The following is a 14226-nucleotide window of genomic DNA, read 5'->3' as shown; positions in this document are numbered from 1 at the left end:
CATATGATTATGCGCTAGACAAGTGGATTTGTAAAGTGTGGGGAGGGACAACGGCTTTAACAGTCACTCTGCATCACATGATGGGCTAAAAGCCACAAACAATCTGCGGTTACAGCTTCAGAAAGATTGGGTCTAAAGGGGGGAGGCAAACTTTGGAGACAGAATCAGTGCTAAAACATTTCTAAATGAACACTGTTCAGGTGAATTGAGTATGCATCTAAATGCAAAAGCTCAAATTCTTCAATGATGGTTATGTTCATCACCCAATGTGCTGAAATCCTTTTAATGAATGAATATTGAATGCAGTTAATAGCTTACAGCTGTTTGCCTGATTCACTGGATTAACATGGATTACATAATGGAGAAGGAAGATGAAGAAAGATGACAGAACTACTCACTCTGATCAGGGTGAAGATGTCGTCCATGTATGGCCGGATGTGAATCTTCACAAAGGACACAACCATTCCCATCTGCTGGAAGAGGAACTGCAAGAGAACAGAGTAAAACATTACATCTGATCAGTTAGAAAGAAATAAAGTGTTTTTAAACTATCCAATCTCCCGCTTACCTCTCGGATGCTGGCGTCGCAGACGCGGATGACGTTGAGGAACGTGGGCATGACCTGTGGCAGGAACTGGACGCACTTGAGCCCTAGCGACTTGAAGATGAAGGTGACGGCCTGAACGACCATGGTGTGGTGGTTGGACAGCGACGGGTCTCTGAGGATCCGCATCAAAGTGACGATGGCCACCGCAGGGTAAAACTCGTCCAGGGGTAGATTGCCCATGTTCACTAGCATTTCACTGGTGCTGTAGTCCGCTGGAGGAACAGAACAATCAAACAAATAATTCTGGCCAGAATTTAGGGTCAGGTTGGGGCTCATGTTTCTGTGGCGTGATTAATAAGCCTGTACTCCATCCAGCACAGAAAAAAACAAACAGAAGTTAAGCTACTTATTATAGTCTAAAAAGAGGGCTAGATAGTTCAACCTGTTCAGAAAGTAAAATCAGTAAGAAGGGTGCAGACGTGAATCAAACTAATCCAACCCAGCGTAGGTGGCTCCGCCCTGACCAGCTGCACCTGTAGCAGAGATCAGATCCCACTAATCATACATCCCAGATGATTTGACCTTTTCTCTTTCTGCGGTTATAACAAGCCACAAAATGGAGCTAGAAGACATTAGAAGCTTAAAATGGGACCAAGTGGTAAAGATGCTTAAATATATCAGCTCACTAAGAAGACCCAGACCAGCCCAGACAGGGAACAGTACTATAATAATTCAGCCTTCAGCTAGATAGGAAAAATGAATTGTTCCAGCACCATAATAATGCTTAAGTAAGATTGGGTCCAAAGGAGGGACCCAATCTTCTTCCTGTGACCCAGCGAGAAGGCAGCATTTCATCGCTTTTATGACTCTTGTGTCCCGTTTTGATGTGAAAACTGTAATTTGAAGTCAGGAGAGGCAACGAATATGTACAAGCGTATCTCACATATAGAAGTGGGCTATCATGCCCCAGACAGCAACCATGACAAGCCCGCCAACAGATACACAACCTCCAGTTCTGGTCTCAGTCCATTTAGTTCAAGAACAAACTGGAAAAATTATTACTGTACAATCCAAAGTCATACTTGGAGTGGATGAGAGAAGAGGAGGTCTGGTCCCAAATGACATAAAGATAGATGGGACATTTTTACCATTGTTACCGTGAATTTTTAAGACATTGTACATGATGGCCTATTCATGAAAGCAGAAAATTTCCAGTCAAATCCTCCCGAAGAACCATGAGAAGTTTGGCTGTTATTTACAAGCGAAACCGGTTTAACCAGTATCTGCAGTTAGATATTGACCAAATTTGACCAACACTACAGAAAACAATTTATGACCCCAAAAAATTTTTTGTTTTCATTTTAATAAGGCAACAGTCCAAAGTCATTTTTATGTTTTGGATCATTAATTATATACAGATTTTATAGAAATGTTTATACTGAGTAGGTAAAACTGAGGAGAGAAAAAAATCACAATGGCCTTTTTTTCCCTCATTTTAATTCATTGAATTCTGTGGCTAAAAAGTTTGGACACCTCTGGTTTAAGGGGTATGAATACTTTTGCAAAGCACATTAAGAACAAATCCTCAGGTACTGATCAGCATGTTAGATCACCAGTGTAAGCTGTTCATGACCTGTTCGTGTTCAGACTGAGCCATTTTTGTCTGCAAGTACAGTGAAAGATGGAAGTTATTGTCACTGACTGATAAAAATTTTAAACCTTTTCTAACTTGTTCACTCAGAGGAAGCAGGAGTCTTTCACTGTTAAACTGTGGGAGATAAAGTAGAATTGGGATTCAATTTAAATCAATAAAGATTGAAACAAATTTCAAATCTGTTAACCTTTCAAAGCCAGGATTAAGACTGTCCAATAACGGTGTTCCTGTCTTGACTGCGAAGGTAAACATCCCCTATTATTTCTAATGACGTGCAGATTTATACAATGAGCCATGGGATATCTCTAAGCAAGTGGGTTAAGCCGGACAATATTCTAATGGTTTATATAAGACACATTAAGCAATTCACATGCTTAAGCATCTTCTCACCCACCGCGGGTGGTTCTTATCCTCTGAGCTCGGGTCCTCTACCAGAGGCCTGGGAGATTGAGGGTTCTGCAGTATCTTGGCCAAGGACTGCACATTTCTGGACTGAGATGTCTGATGTTGTTCCCGGGATCAGTTGTAGCCATTGCTCTAGTTTGGGGGTGACTGCCCCGAGGGCCCCGATGACCACAGTCACCACTGTGGTCTTCACCTTCCAGGACCTCTCCAGTTCCTCCCTGAGGCCCTGGTATTTCTCCAGTTTCTTGTGCTCCTTTTTCCGGATGTCGCAGTCGCTTGGTATTGCTACATCTACCACAATGGCCTTCCTCTGTTGTTTATCCACTACGACAATGTCTGGTTGGTTCGCCCTTACCATTTTGTCTGGAAGTGCCACAGGATCTTAGCTCGGACATTCTCCAACACCTTTGGGGGTGTTCCCCACTTTGATCTCGGGGCTTAAAGTCCATATTTTGCACAGATCTTCCTGTACACTATGCCTGCCACTTGGTTACCCTAACTTGTACTCTTTTCCTGGTTCATACAGCATTCGTAAGCATGAGCATATTTGACTCAAAAGGAGTCAAATATGTTTAAAGATCTATCCTTGCTTTCTTAAATAAAATGTTATATTAGTGTCACTTTTAAGCTTGCATACACACATTTTTGAAATACATTAATGTAAGATCATTTTGAACGACATAATACCCATAATGTGCCAATTAATTTGTGTGTTTAACAGTAGTGAAGAAACTTTTAATGGTATGTTATGATACAGACAAATCAGACCAAAATAATTACATGAATCAACTTTGATTCCTTTGCCTTCATTCAATATAAAATCAACTCAAATGTGCATGCAGAGCCACTTTCAGATGATGGTTGAATCAACACTGAGAGTGTCAGTTATGGTTGAAATCCTAAAGCTGATTCAACCTCTTTCAATTTCGTTTCAATGTCAGACTTCAGCGTAGAGTCAATGTTCTGCCTGACATTATTTCAATGTTGTTTCATTCATATTGTGCTGTGTAACCTCATTAAAAGCTTTTAAAGCCTACTTGGCCTGTTTAAGCTCATACCACCTCACCACAGTCACATTTAAATGCACACTTCATTTTGATCTTTTGGAAAGTTGCTCATCACTAATTTGGATCATTCTTAATAAACTAATTATGTCTGAACTTCAGGTTACAAAGCTCTTAGTTCATTAAATATAGAAAGATCTCCAGGTCCTAAAGAAGCAAAGCAACACTACTAGGAATGTAAACCATTAATTGTTCATTAATAGTTTATCAGCATAACATTAGCTCCAACCAATTAACTAATAAAAACCACTTAGACCTCTTTTAAATGTTGTAATTTGGCCGCCATCCAGCAGAGGGTACCACTGGTCATCTTTAAGCGGGACTATGTTGATACAGGAACAAAGATGGCAGAGATATACCTGCATGAACTGGAAAGAAAAACGGTCCAAACAGTCTTTTGTGGGATTAACATTATGTGGTTCTCTTCTGAAATATAAAGCCTCAACAGAGTCCTTCAGTTATCACATTAATAGCCGATTTCAGCCGAGTTGCATGACAGAGCGGCGTCAGCTTCTCGTTTAAATTACTGATGTGCTACTGATGGAAACAGAACATGAGGCCATTAATCAGTGATGTTTGTGAGTTAACAGAAATTTTAATGCTCCTTCAAGAGCAACCAAAGACGGTTCTTCTATATCATATTTCAAAGTCAAAACCCGTGGAACGGATTATCTGTGGCCCCCAGGCCACAGATAAGTCATTGCAGCATGCAATTTAACTTTTTGTTTTATTTTACTCAAATCTCTGTGTATTTTCCGTTAACTCAGCATTATGCATTGCTATTAACATCCCAGGAAAAAACAAAGGATGGAACAGGTTAGTACTCGTATCTCTTCCATAAAAATTACAAGCTGGGGGGTCACGTGATGCAGTTACCCTGAGCGGACGCTTGTCGCTGGGCTCCCACTTCTCTCGAGCCAACTTGGTTTATTTTTTCATATTTATCTCATCTAACAACTTGTAGATTTATCTTATAGCAACCTGACGCCATGCCCAACCCAAAAGCCAAATCTTCTGCTTATAAACTAACTGAAGAGCCAACGAAGAAGAATATGCTAACTAGCAATGAAGCTAACAAGGTAGCTCAGCAGGACGAGGTGCTTGCTAGCGGCTCTGACACTCTAGCCGCTGATATTTCCCAGTCTGTCTCTGAGACGATTTCTGCTCTGATGGATAAGAAATTTAAAGAGTTTTCCACCACTCTGAACAACATCTCTGCTAAATTAGAAGCCAACACGGAGCGCATCACGGAAGCAGAGCACCGCATCTCAGCGGTGGAGGATGACGTGTCTGCGGTGGAACCCAGGCTGAAGGAGCTGGAGTCGCAAGTACGCATTCTGACGGAGAAATGTATCGATCTCGAGGGACGCAGCCGTAGAGATATCTTGATTTACAACCTCAAAGACGGCACGGAGGGCCAACAACCAGTCTCATTTTGTGAGAGATGGCTCCCAACTCTTCTTGGCTTGGAATCTAAGCGGGGCGTCATTAAGATCGACCGGGCTCATCGGAGCCTCGGACCGCCGAGACCTGACCGGCCGCGCGCTATGATTGTTAAACTACACCACTCCAGAGATACATCCAGGATCCTTGCGGCGGCGAGGAAGCAGGCTCCGCTCTCTTACGAAGGCCAAACGATCTACATCAGGCATATCAAGGATATGACCGCTGCTGTCAAAGAGATGCGCCGTGCGTTTAACGGGGTGTGCGAGCGTCTCATCAAGAAGGAGGTGAGGTTCTCCATGCGGTACCCGGCTGTTCTGTCTTTTACGCACGGAGGGAAAAACCTATCGTTCCGATCACCCAAGGATGCACTTGCTTTCCTGGATGAAGTAAACTGAGACCATCTTACGGACTGGTTGATTACACACATTGGACCCTGCCTCGAGTTCGATGCTTTGCTTTTTCTTTCCTTCCCTCTTCGGTGCAGAACTCTGTTGCAAAGTTATGTGGCTAATTGTTGGACAGATATTCCACAATTTGGATTTTTGTTTTCTTTGTGCCTCACATGGACAAACGACATATGATAAAAGATGTTGGTTGCTGAAATTTATTACCAATTCGTTTAAATTGCTATGGCTCGGGTTGAGATGGGGGGCTTAGCTTCTGGGAGGATGTTTGGTCTTCTTTCCTCGGCGGCGACTCTTCTCGGTTTCATGTGCCCCTGTTCTTCTCATGGTGTCGCGGTTTGCGTTGCTAAACCACACAGGGGTGGGGAGGGGAGGGTGGGAGGTTCAGAGTTTGTCTGGGAGCCATCGTTTGGGGATGGCTGTTTTTTTTTCATTCATGAGGTTTCTTTTTTCTTCGTTATTGTCTACGCCAATGTACAATGTAAGCTACATATTCTTCAGGTTATTACACTGCCGATTTGTCAATTACCTTTTGTAATTTCATGGAGGTCTACTGCAGCTCTTGGATTGCTTTCTCACAGACTGTCAAGATCTCATCAGGTTTATTATGAGTGATCTTAAAATAGTCTCCCTTAATGTTAAGGGAATAAATAATGTAATAAAAAGACAAAAGATCCTAACATTCTTGATAAAGGAGAACACAAAAATAGCGTTGTTATCAGAAACCCACCTAACTGACAATGAGCACCTTAAACTGAGGAGGAATTGGGTAGGCCAGGTGTTTTACTCATCACATAACTCTAAGAGTAGAGGAGTTGCCATACTTATCCATCGCAGTCTTCCCTTTACATTGGAGAAAACTATGAGCGACAGTGATGGTCGCTATGTTCTTATCTCAGGTTATCTTTATGGAGAACACATTTTAATAGGTTGTATATATGGTTCAAATACATATGAGGCTGCTTTCTTCCCAAAACTTTTGTCGAATATTGTATCGGTACATACACCATATGTTGTTTTGGGGGGAGATTTTAATTGCATTCATGACCCATGTTTTGACCAGTCTCCTCCTAGATCCACTGCAACCTCAAGAAAAAGTCTGAGATTGCGAGAGTTTTGCCAAGACTTAGAACTGTATGACACCTGGAGAGTCATTAACCCCAGAGAGAGAGAGATTACACTTTTTTTTCTCAACCCCATCAAACGTTCTCTCGGATTGATTTCTTCTTATCTTCGAGAATGATATTGGATCGAGTTAGAAAATGTTCAATTGGCACATGTACGATCTCCGATCACTCTCCTGTTATCTTATGTATTAGCCCCCCTTATGCTGATCCTGCTTCTCGTCACTGGAGGATGAATCCCTCTTTACTGAGCTATCCATCTTTTATTGACTATATTACAGATCAGTGGAATTTATTTATGAGACTCCAGATGTTGACCCCTCGTTGCTCTGGGAGACGGCTAAAGCTTTTATTAGGGGAAGTGTCATATCATATACCACAGCTCTGAAAAAAATCCACCATTAAAGAACAATTGCGCTTAGAAAAAACAGTACAACAGCTAGAGTTGCAATTTAAAAATACACCTTCCAGACCACTTTCTAAAAAATTAGAAGCAGCTCGCTCAGCTTTAAATCAATTACTAACAAAACAAGCAGAATCAACCATTTTCTTTGCTAAGCATAGGCTATATCAATCAGGGAATAAACCGGGCCGGCTACTAGCAAGGCTAACGAAAGGCAGAATGGAAGCAAACACAATTTCATCATTACAGGACAATAATCGAGACAGACATCATAAAACGACAGACATTAATAGGATTATGAGGGAATTCTATCAAAAGTTGTACTCATCTGAATGCGATTCATCCAATGTTAAAATTACAAAATTCTTAAATGGAGTAACACTCCCTCGCCTAACAGAGGAACAACAAGAAGCCTTAGGCACCCCAATCTCTCAGGAAGAAGTCAGAGAAGCCATCGCCTCCCTTAAGGGCGGAAAAGCTCCTGGACCCGATGGCTTCTGCCCAGAATTTTATAAGAAATTAAGCCACCTGGTGGTAGGACCACTTACTGACATGTTTATCCATTCATTTGGGCGGGGAGACTTGCCTCCAACACTTAATTTGGCAAACATCAATCTCATCCTTAAAAAAGATAAACCATCAGACATCTGTGGCTCATATAGATCTATTAGCCTTATCGGGGTTGATTGTAAACTGCTCTCTAAATTACTCGCAACGAGACTGGAGAAGTTTTTGACTTTTTTAATAAACCCAGATCAGACTGGGTTCATACAGAATCGTTTCTCTTTCACAAACATGAGAAGGTTACTTAACATAATTCAGTATTCAAGCCAAACTCATTGTAGAGCCTTTGCAGTATCTCTAGATGCTGAAAAGGCATTTGATAGGATTGAGTGGAAGTACTTATTTAATGTTCTGGAGAGATTCGGGGTAGCAGGTGAGTTTTTAAAATGGATCAAGATCCTTTACAGTTCCCCTTCAGCCTGTGTTCTGACTAATGGTGTTCAATCTCCACCTTTTGCAATACATAGGGGAACTCGATAGGGTTGCCCTCTATCCCCGCTTCTATTTGCCCTTGCGCTGGAGCCCCTAGCAGTGGTTATTAGATCACAGCAAAATATACATGGCGTAATGATTAGTGGCAAAGTCCATAAATGATATTCCATAGATGATATTCTGTTATTTGTAACAAAACCCAATATCTCAATACCAGCTATCTTGTCTACTATCTATGAGTTTGGTTCCTTCTCAGGTTATAAAATCAATTTTGATAAATCGGAAACGATGCCTCTAGGTATTGCTACTGTTCAGGACCTACCCTCTAGCTGTTCCCTGAGATGCTCCCAACAAGGCTTCACTTACCTTGGAATTAATGTGTCCCCTAACCTGTCAGAGTTATGGAAGCTTAACTTATCTCCAACACTTAGCAAAATAAGGGGACTTAGAAAGGTGGCATGACCTTCCCTTATCATTTATGGGGCGTATAAGTTTGATTAAAATGAAAATTTTTCCACGACTTTTATATCCCCTCCAAATGTTACCCCTTTGGCTCTCCAAAAAAGTTACTACGGATATAGAGAGGGAATTTTCCAGGTTTATTTGGCATGGAAAGAGACCACGACAGAAAATCAGAACTTTACAGCTTCCTGTGGACAGAGGTGGCTTGGCTTTGCCAAACATTTACTATTACAATTGGGCTTGCCATGCTCATTATCTCTGGGAATGGCTACATGCTCATCTCAACTCGAATCCCTGCCTGGATTCTTGGGCCTCTCAGCCTGCTTCCTTGTGGAGCCTCACAACTGGCGATAAGAAGAGACTATCGAGAGATATTAAACATAATCCAATTATTTATAACACAGTTAGGGTGTGGCAGAGAATTTGGAACCATGCAGGAGGTGGGCCCTGCTCATCACTCCTGACTCCCCTTACAAGAAACCAGGATTTTACCCCAGGGCTGGAGCCCAACATTTTGACCTGTGGCATGGCAGAGGTGTGAGAGTGATCGGAGATCTTTTTGCAGAGAATCTACTCATGACATTTCAACAATTACAGTCAAAATTTGATATTCCTAAAGAACACTTTTTCGGTTTTCTCCAAATTCGCCATTTCATCAGTTCTATGAGACTATCCCAGTCTGGCTTGGCCACATGCAATGAGATTGAAAAATTCCTTGTCGACCGAAAAAATCCTAAGCATTTTATCTCTGCTTTCTATGCGGTGCTCTGCTCTCTCACCCCAGGCGGTGCCAGGGACATTGCGCGGAAATGGGAGGGAGACCTTGACACAGAATACATTGAGGATGACTGGCAAGAAGCCATTGATGTGGTCAATTCAACCTTTATATGTAATACGCTCAGAGAGACACAGTATAAAATACTACATCGTCTACATATAACACCCTTTATACTGAATAAGATGGATCGCCAACTCTCTCCCTTATGCAATAAATGTGGAAGGGAAGTTGGAACATATTATCATTATTTTTGGCAATGCAAATTAATTAAACAATTCTGGAGTGCAATCTCTAAAGAGCTGAGTGATGTGTTTCATGTAAAGTTCAGCTGTGACCCAGGTCTGTTCCTTCTTGGCCTCCCCTCAAATCAGTCACTCTGGCACAATCACACTTCAAACTTTGTGACAAATTATTGCTTCTGGCTAGAAAATGCATTTTAATCAATTGGATTAAGGATAAACCACCAACTGTCACACAGTGGTATAGAGAAATATTTAGGGTTCTCCCCCATGAAAGGATTAGTGCAGTTATTAGGTGTAATGAGAAATATTTCATTGATATGTGGTCTCCTGTGCTTAACTATTTACCTAAAGAGCTGATGCAACTTGTGATGAGAGGTCAGAATCCCATAAAGTGGAAGGTCTCACCAGCACCTATCTAAAGAGCACCATCCGCTTGTCTTATGTATCTTTTCTCTTCTTTCTTTGATTGTCCGGCTAGACATAATTGTGTGGTTGTCAGGGTTTAAATATGTTTGCCGACCACTGTAGGCATGATTCAATGTGAATGTGACATTGTACAGCGGCCTCTTTTTTTTTACATTTTTGTATTTTATTTTATTCTTTTTTTGTTTTATTTTTTTATTTTTATTTTTATTTATTTATTTATTTAAATTTTTTTGGGGGGGAGGTGTTTTTGTTTCTCTTCCTTATCATATACTTATGTAATATGATAGACAACACAGTGTACAATGTTATATTTCCTATGTTTGTGAAACACAAAACTAATAAAAATGTTTAAACAAAAAAAAAATTACAAGCTGGAATGTGAGAGGACTTAGGAAACAAACTAAACTGAAACAGGTTATAAATAGGATTAAACAACTTAAATCGAAGATAATTTTCCTTCAAGAAACACATTTAACAGATTGTGAGATAAAGTTTGTAAAAAATAGGTGGCCGGGCCAGGTGATACATGCGTCATATGATAATTATGCAAGAGGTGTAATTATTTTGATCCATAAAAGAATGCCATTCCAAATTGTAACAATAATAAAAGACTCAGCTGGTAGGTATGTAATTGTCCAGGGTAACATTCTCTCAATTACTTTAAATTTAGTGAGTTTATGTGGCCCAAATGAAAATAAGCCAAAATTTTTTGAAGATCTGTTTCTTACGATAGCTACCCTTAAAGGATTTTATGTAATTGGAGGAAACTTTAACTGCACCTTAAACCCGAATATTGACCGATCGGTTGGCTTGGATGCTTATAAAAATCAAACTAGAAAATTAATAAGTCAATATATATTGGATATTAACTTGGTGGAAGTGTGGCGAGAACAAAATCCCGATAAAGTAGAATTCTCCTGTCACTCGAGTATACATAAATCCCACTCACGTATAGATTATTTTCTTGTTTCAAGAGAGCTTTTATCAATGATCAAACAATGTCAGTATGACAGCGTAGTGATCAGTGATCATGCACCTATCTCACTGAATATTTACATAGAAAACTTGGTGCATAATTCACCCCGTTGGCGGTTTCAAGTAAAATGGCTACAAGATCCAAATTTTGTCAGACTAATAGGGGAGAAGATAGATACTTTGAATTAAATACGGATCAGACTTGCGCCTCAGTGAGATGGGAAGGATTCAAAGCTTATACTCGAGGTGAAATCCTTAGCTATACAAGTACAAAAAACAAACAAAAGAAACGGCTGGAAATCTTGGATAAACAAATAAAATCTCTGGAATTGGACTTGAACACCAATGATGACCAAAGAAAGCAGAATGAATTATTTTTGAGAACTGAATATAATAAATTATCTTATGAGGCAGCAGCAAAAAGTTTAATGTGATTAAAACAATCCTATTATGACCAAGGAGAGAAAGCTGGAAAATTATTGGCGTGGAGAATTAAGAAGATGCAGAGTGAAAGAGCAATTAATAGTATAAAGACCCCCTCTGGCAGGGTAACAGTAGATCCAGATGAAATTAACGACAGCTTTAGGCAATCCTATGTAAAACTATATAAATCGGAGTACTACCGCGCTTCAGACGAACAAGATATATTCTTAGATCAACTTCAGTTCCAGACCCTTACAGAAGAGACAAAAAAGGAATTGGATACAAATTTAACGATTGAAGAAATCTCACAGGCCATACAAAGTATCAACAGTGGTAAAGCTCCTGGGCCTGACGGTTTCCCTATTGAATTTTACAAAACTTTCAAAGAAAAACTTACAATTCCTCTCTTCAATATGTATGAAGAAGCATTTAGAAGGGAAATTCTCCCACCTACTTTGAGACATGCAATGATCACACTGATATCAAAGCCTGGTAAATCCCCTGAGGAGTGTTCTTCATTTAGACCAATCAGTCTGATGGGGGTGGACACTAAAATACTTTGCAAAGCCCTAGCAAACAGACTGGACCACTTTATCTCATATTTAGTTCATAACGATCAAAATGGCTTTATACCAAAACGTCAAGAGTTTCACAACATAAGAAGAGTCCTAAATATAATTCATGAGAAATCTGACGCTAAAGATACAGCTTTATTATCACTTGATGCTCGTCAGGCCTTTGATAGAATTGAATGGTCATATCTATTTAACGTTCTCCGAGGTATGGATTTGGCTGCAATTTCCTCAAATGGGTTAAACTTTTGTATGCAACTCCCGAAGCCAGTGTTTGGACAAATAATTTAGCCTCTAAACCTTTCATGTTAGAACGTTCCACTGCCAGGGTTGCCCGTTATCTCCAATGTTATTTGTCTTAGCTATAGAACCCTTGGCAATGATGATAAGAACGCGAACGGATCTATTTGGCATTCAGCTGGGAGACCAGGAGCATAGATTGGCATTGTATGCTGATGATCTGATAATTTTTTTGACAAATTTATCTGTTAGCATCCCAAATTTAATGCAACAAATAGAGATATTTGGTAAGTTCTCTGGCTATAAAATAAATGATTCAAAGTCCTCTATTCTATTTCTGAACAGGGATGAAAGACTGAACCCGATTGTACAGACCCCTTTTATCAATGCAAGGGAGGGATTTGTGTACCTAGGTGTTAAAATCACCTCAGACATTGAAACAACTGTATCAGCAAACTATGACCCTCTGGTCAGTGAAGTAAACGAGTCACTGAATAATTGGATGACATTGCCCATATCGATGATTGGCCGAATAAATATAATAAAAATGAATATATTACCAAGATTTTTGTATCTTTTTCAGACAATTCCTTTGCCTCTTCCAAAACATTTTTTTGATAGATTAAATGACATTTTCAGTAGATTTATTTGGAATAATAAAAAACTTAGGTTGAGACTTCGCTTGTTGTACCTGCCATATGAGAGAGGGGGGTTACAACTCCCTAATCTTAAAATGTATTATTGGTCTGCCCAGTTACACTCAGCCATGTTCTACTTTTCAACTGAAACACACCCAGCTTGGATGGAAATTGAACAATTAACAACAAACCTTAGATTAAATCTGTATTTGTACGCCGCAAGAGGTACAAAATCCTATATTACTAAAGGTTTTTTTTTTTGTACTGTTGTAACCACTAAATAATCTCCCCTTCAGTTTGAGTTCAACCATATAAGTGGAGACACATTGTTGATGCAATCATTGTAAAATAACTTGCAATTATGTATTGGCAAAGATCAATGTGATTTTCACATGTTACTGAAAGTAACTATAATAGTTACTTTCAGTGTAACTTAGTTACTTTCCAAATCAAGTAATCAGTAATCTAAGTTACTTTTTCAAGGAGTAATCAGTAATCTGATTAAAGTAACTGCCATCACTGCCTGTGTGTCTTCTATGTGGAGATAATTTGGCTGTAATGAAAGAATATAATTTCAGAAGGCACTATGAAACTTCTCAGAAATATATGGACAAAGACAAGATATGGGCATCATAGAGCAGCACAATAATGCATTTTCAGTTTATACTCCATGCCCTTTAATTTATGTATTTATCTTGATATTAAGAAACATTTTGTTTTTCAAAACAATTTAATTTTTTGCTGTTTGCCTGTTGAAAATGTTTTCCCTTGAGGTCACTGACAGAGCCATAACAAAATATTGCTTTATTCTTTTAATGTACAGAACATGTGAATTTTCTTTGAAGGAAGTTTGTTTTTGTCTGCCTGTTTGAAACATGGTTTCACTTGAAATTACTGACAGATCCATAAGAAAATGCTGCTTTATTCATTTAATGATTAAATAATATTCACTGTGTTCGGTCTTTGTTCAATATGTGCAATCATTTCAATATATTTTAATAAACGTAGAGCCAGTCCAGCTCTCGGCTTGTAGCAAATTAGTTTTTTTGGCCCTCAGTGTGTTTGACTTTGACACTCTGTTCTGTATGAACATCTGTTCATGGGATTCAAATCTTTTTTCTTTTTTTTTTTTATTCAGTAACCTTTTTTTTTCTCTTTTTTCTCCGAAGAGTTTTTGCAGCGCTAGTGGCTCATATTTTTTACAGAAGGCAGACAGGAAGGAGGGCGAGGAGAAGGGGGAAGACATGCGCCAAAGGTCACCGGGACTCGAACGCGTGACGACTGCATCGAGGACTGAGGCCTCCAAATGTGGGGTGTGATAACCCCCTGTGCCACCACAGCATGCCCCTAATTCAGCAACCTGTTTCGAATCCTGTTTTGCTATGTTTTATAAATTTGTCTACATTTAATAATAATGTGAGAAAACA

The 14226-nt window shown here is 39.6% G+C and overlaps 1 protein-coding gene across 2 annotated transcripts in view; it reads right to left on the bottom strand.

The window, feature by feature from the left end:
- The window catches only part of mtor (mechanistic target of rapamycin kinase), a 156894-nt gene that overhangs the window by 99346 nt on the left and 43322 nt on the right, over positions 1-14226 (bottom strand). For both annotated transcript variants that reach the window (XM_055024320.1, XM_055024319.1), the window contains exons 19-20: positions 569-819; positions 399-485 (exon numbers count right to left, since the gene is read on the bottom strand). In XM_055024320.1, the coding sequence (XP_054880295.1) occupies positions 399-485; positions 569-819 (338 nt within the window). The remainder of the gene's footprint in view (positions 1-398; positions 486-568; positions 820-14226) is intronic.

Source organism: Poeciliopsis prolifica, unplaced genomic scaffold, assembly GCF_027474105.1.
Source record: "Poeciliopsis prolifica strain line A6 unplaced genomic scaffold, Auburn_PproV2 SCAFFOLD118, whole genome shotgun sequence".
Taxonomy (NCBI): domain Eukaryota; kingdom Metazoa; phylum Chordata; class Actinopteri; order Cyprinodontiformes; family Poeciliidae; genus Poeciliopsis; species Poeciliopsis prolifica.
Note: the sequence above shows the minus strand (reverse complement) of the source record. Positions and strands in the feature narration are given on the sequence as shown.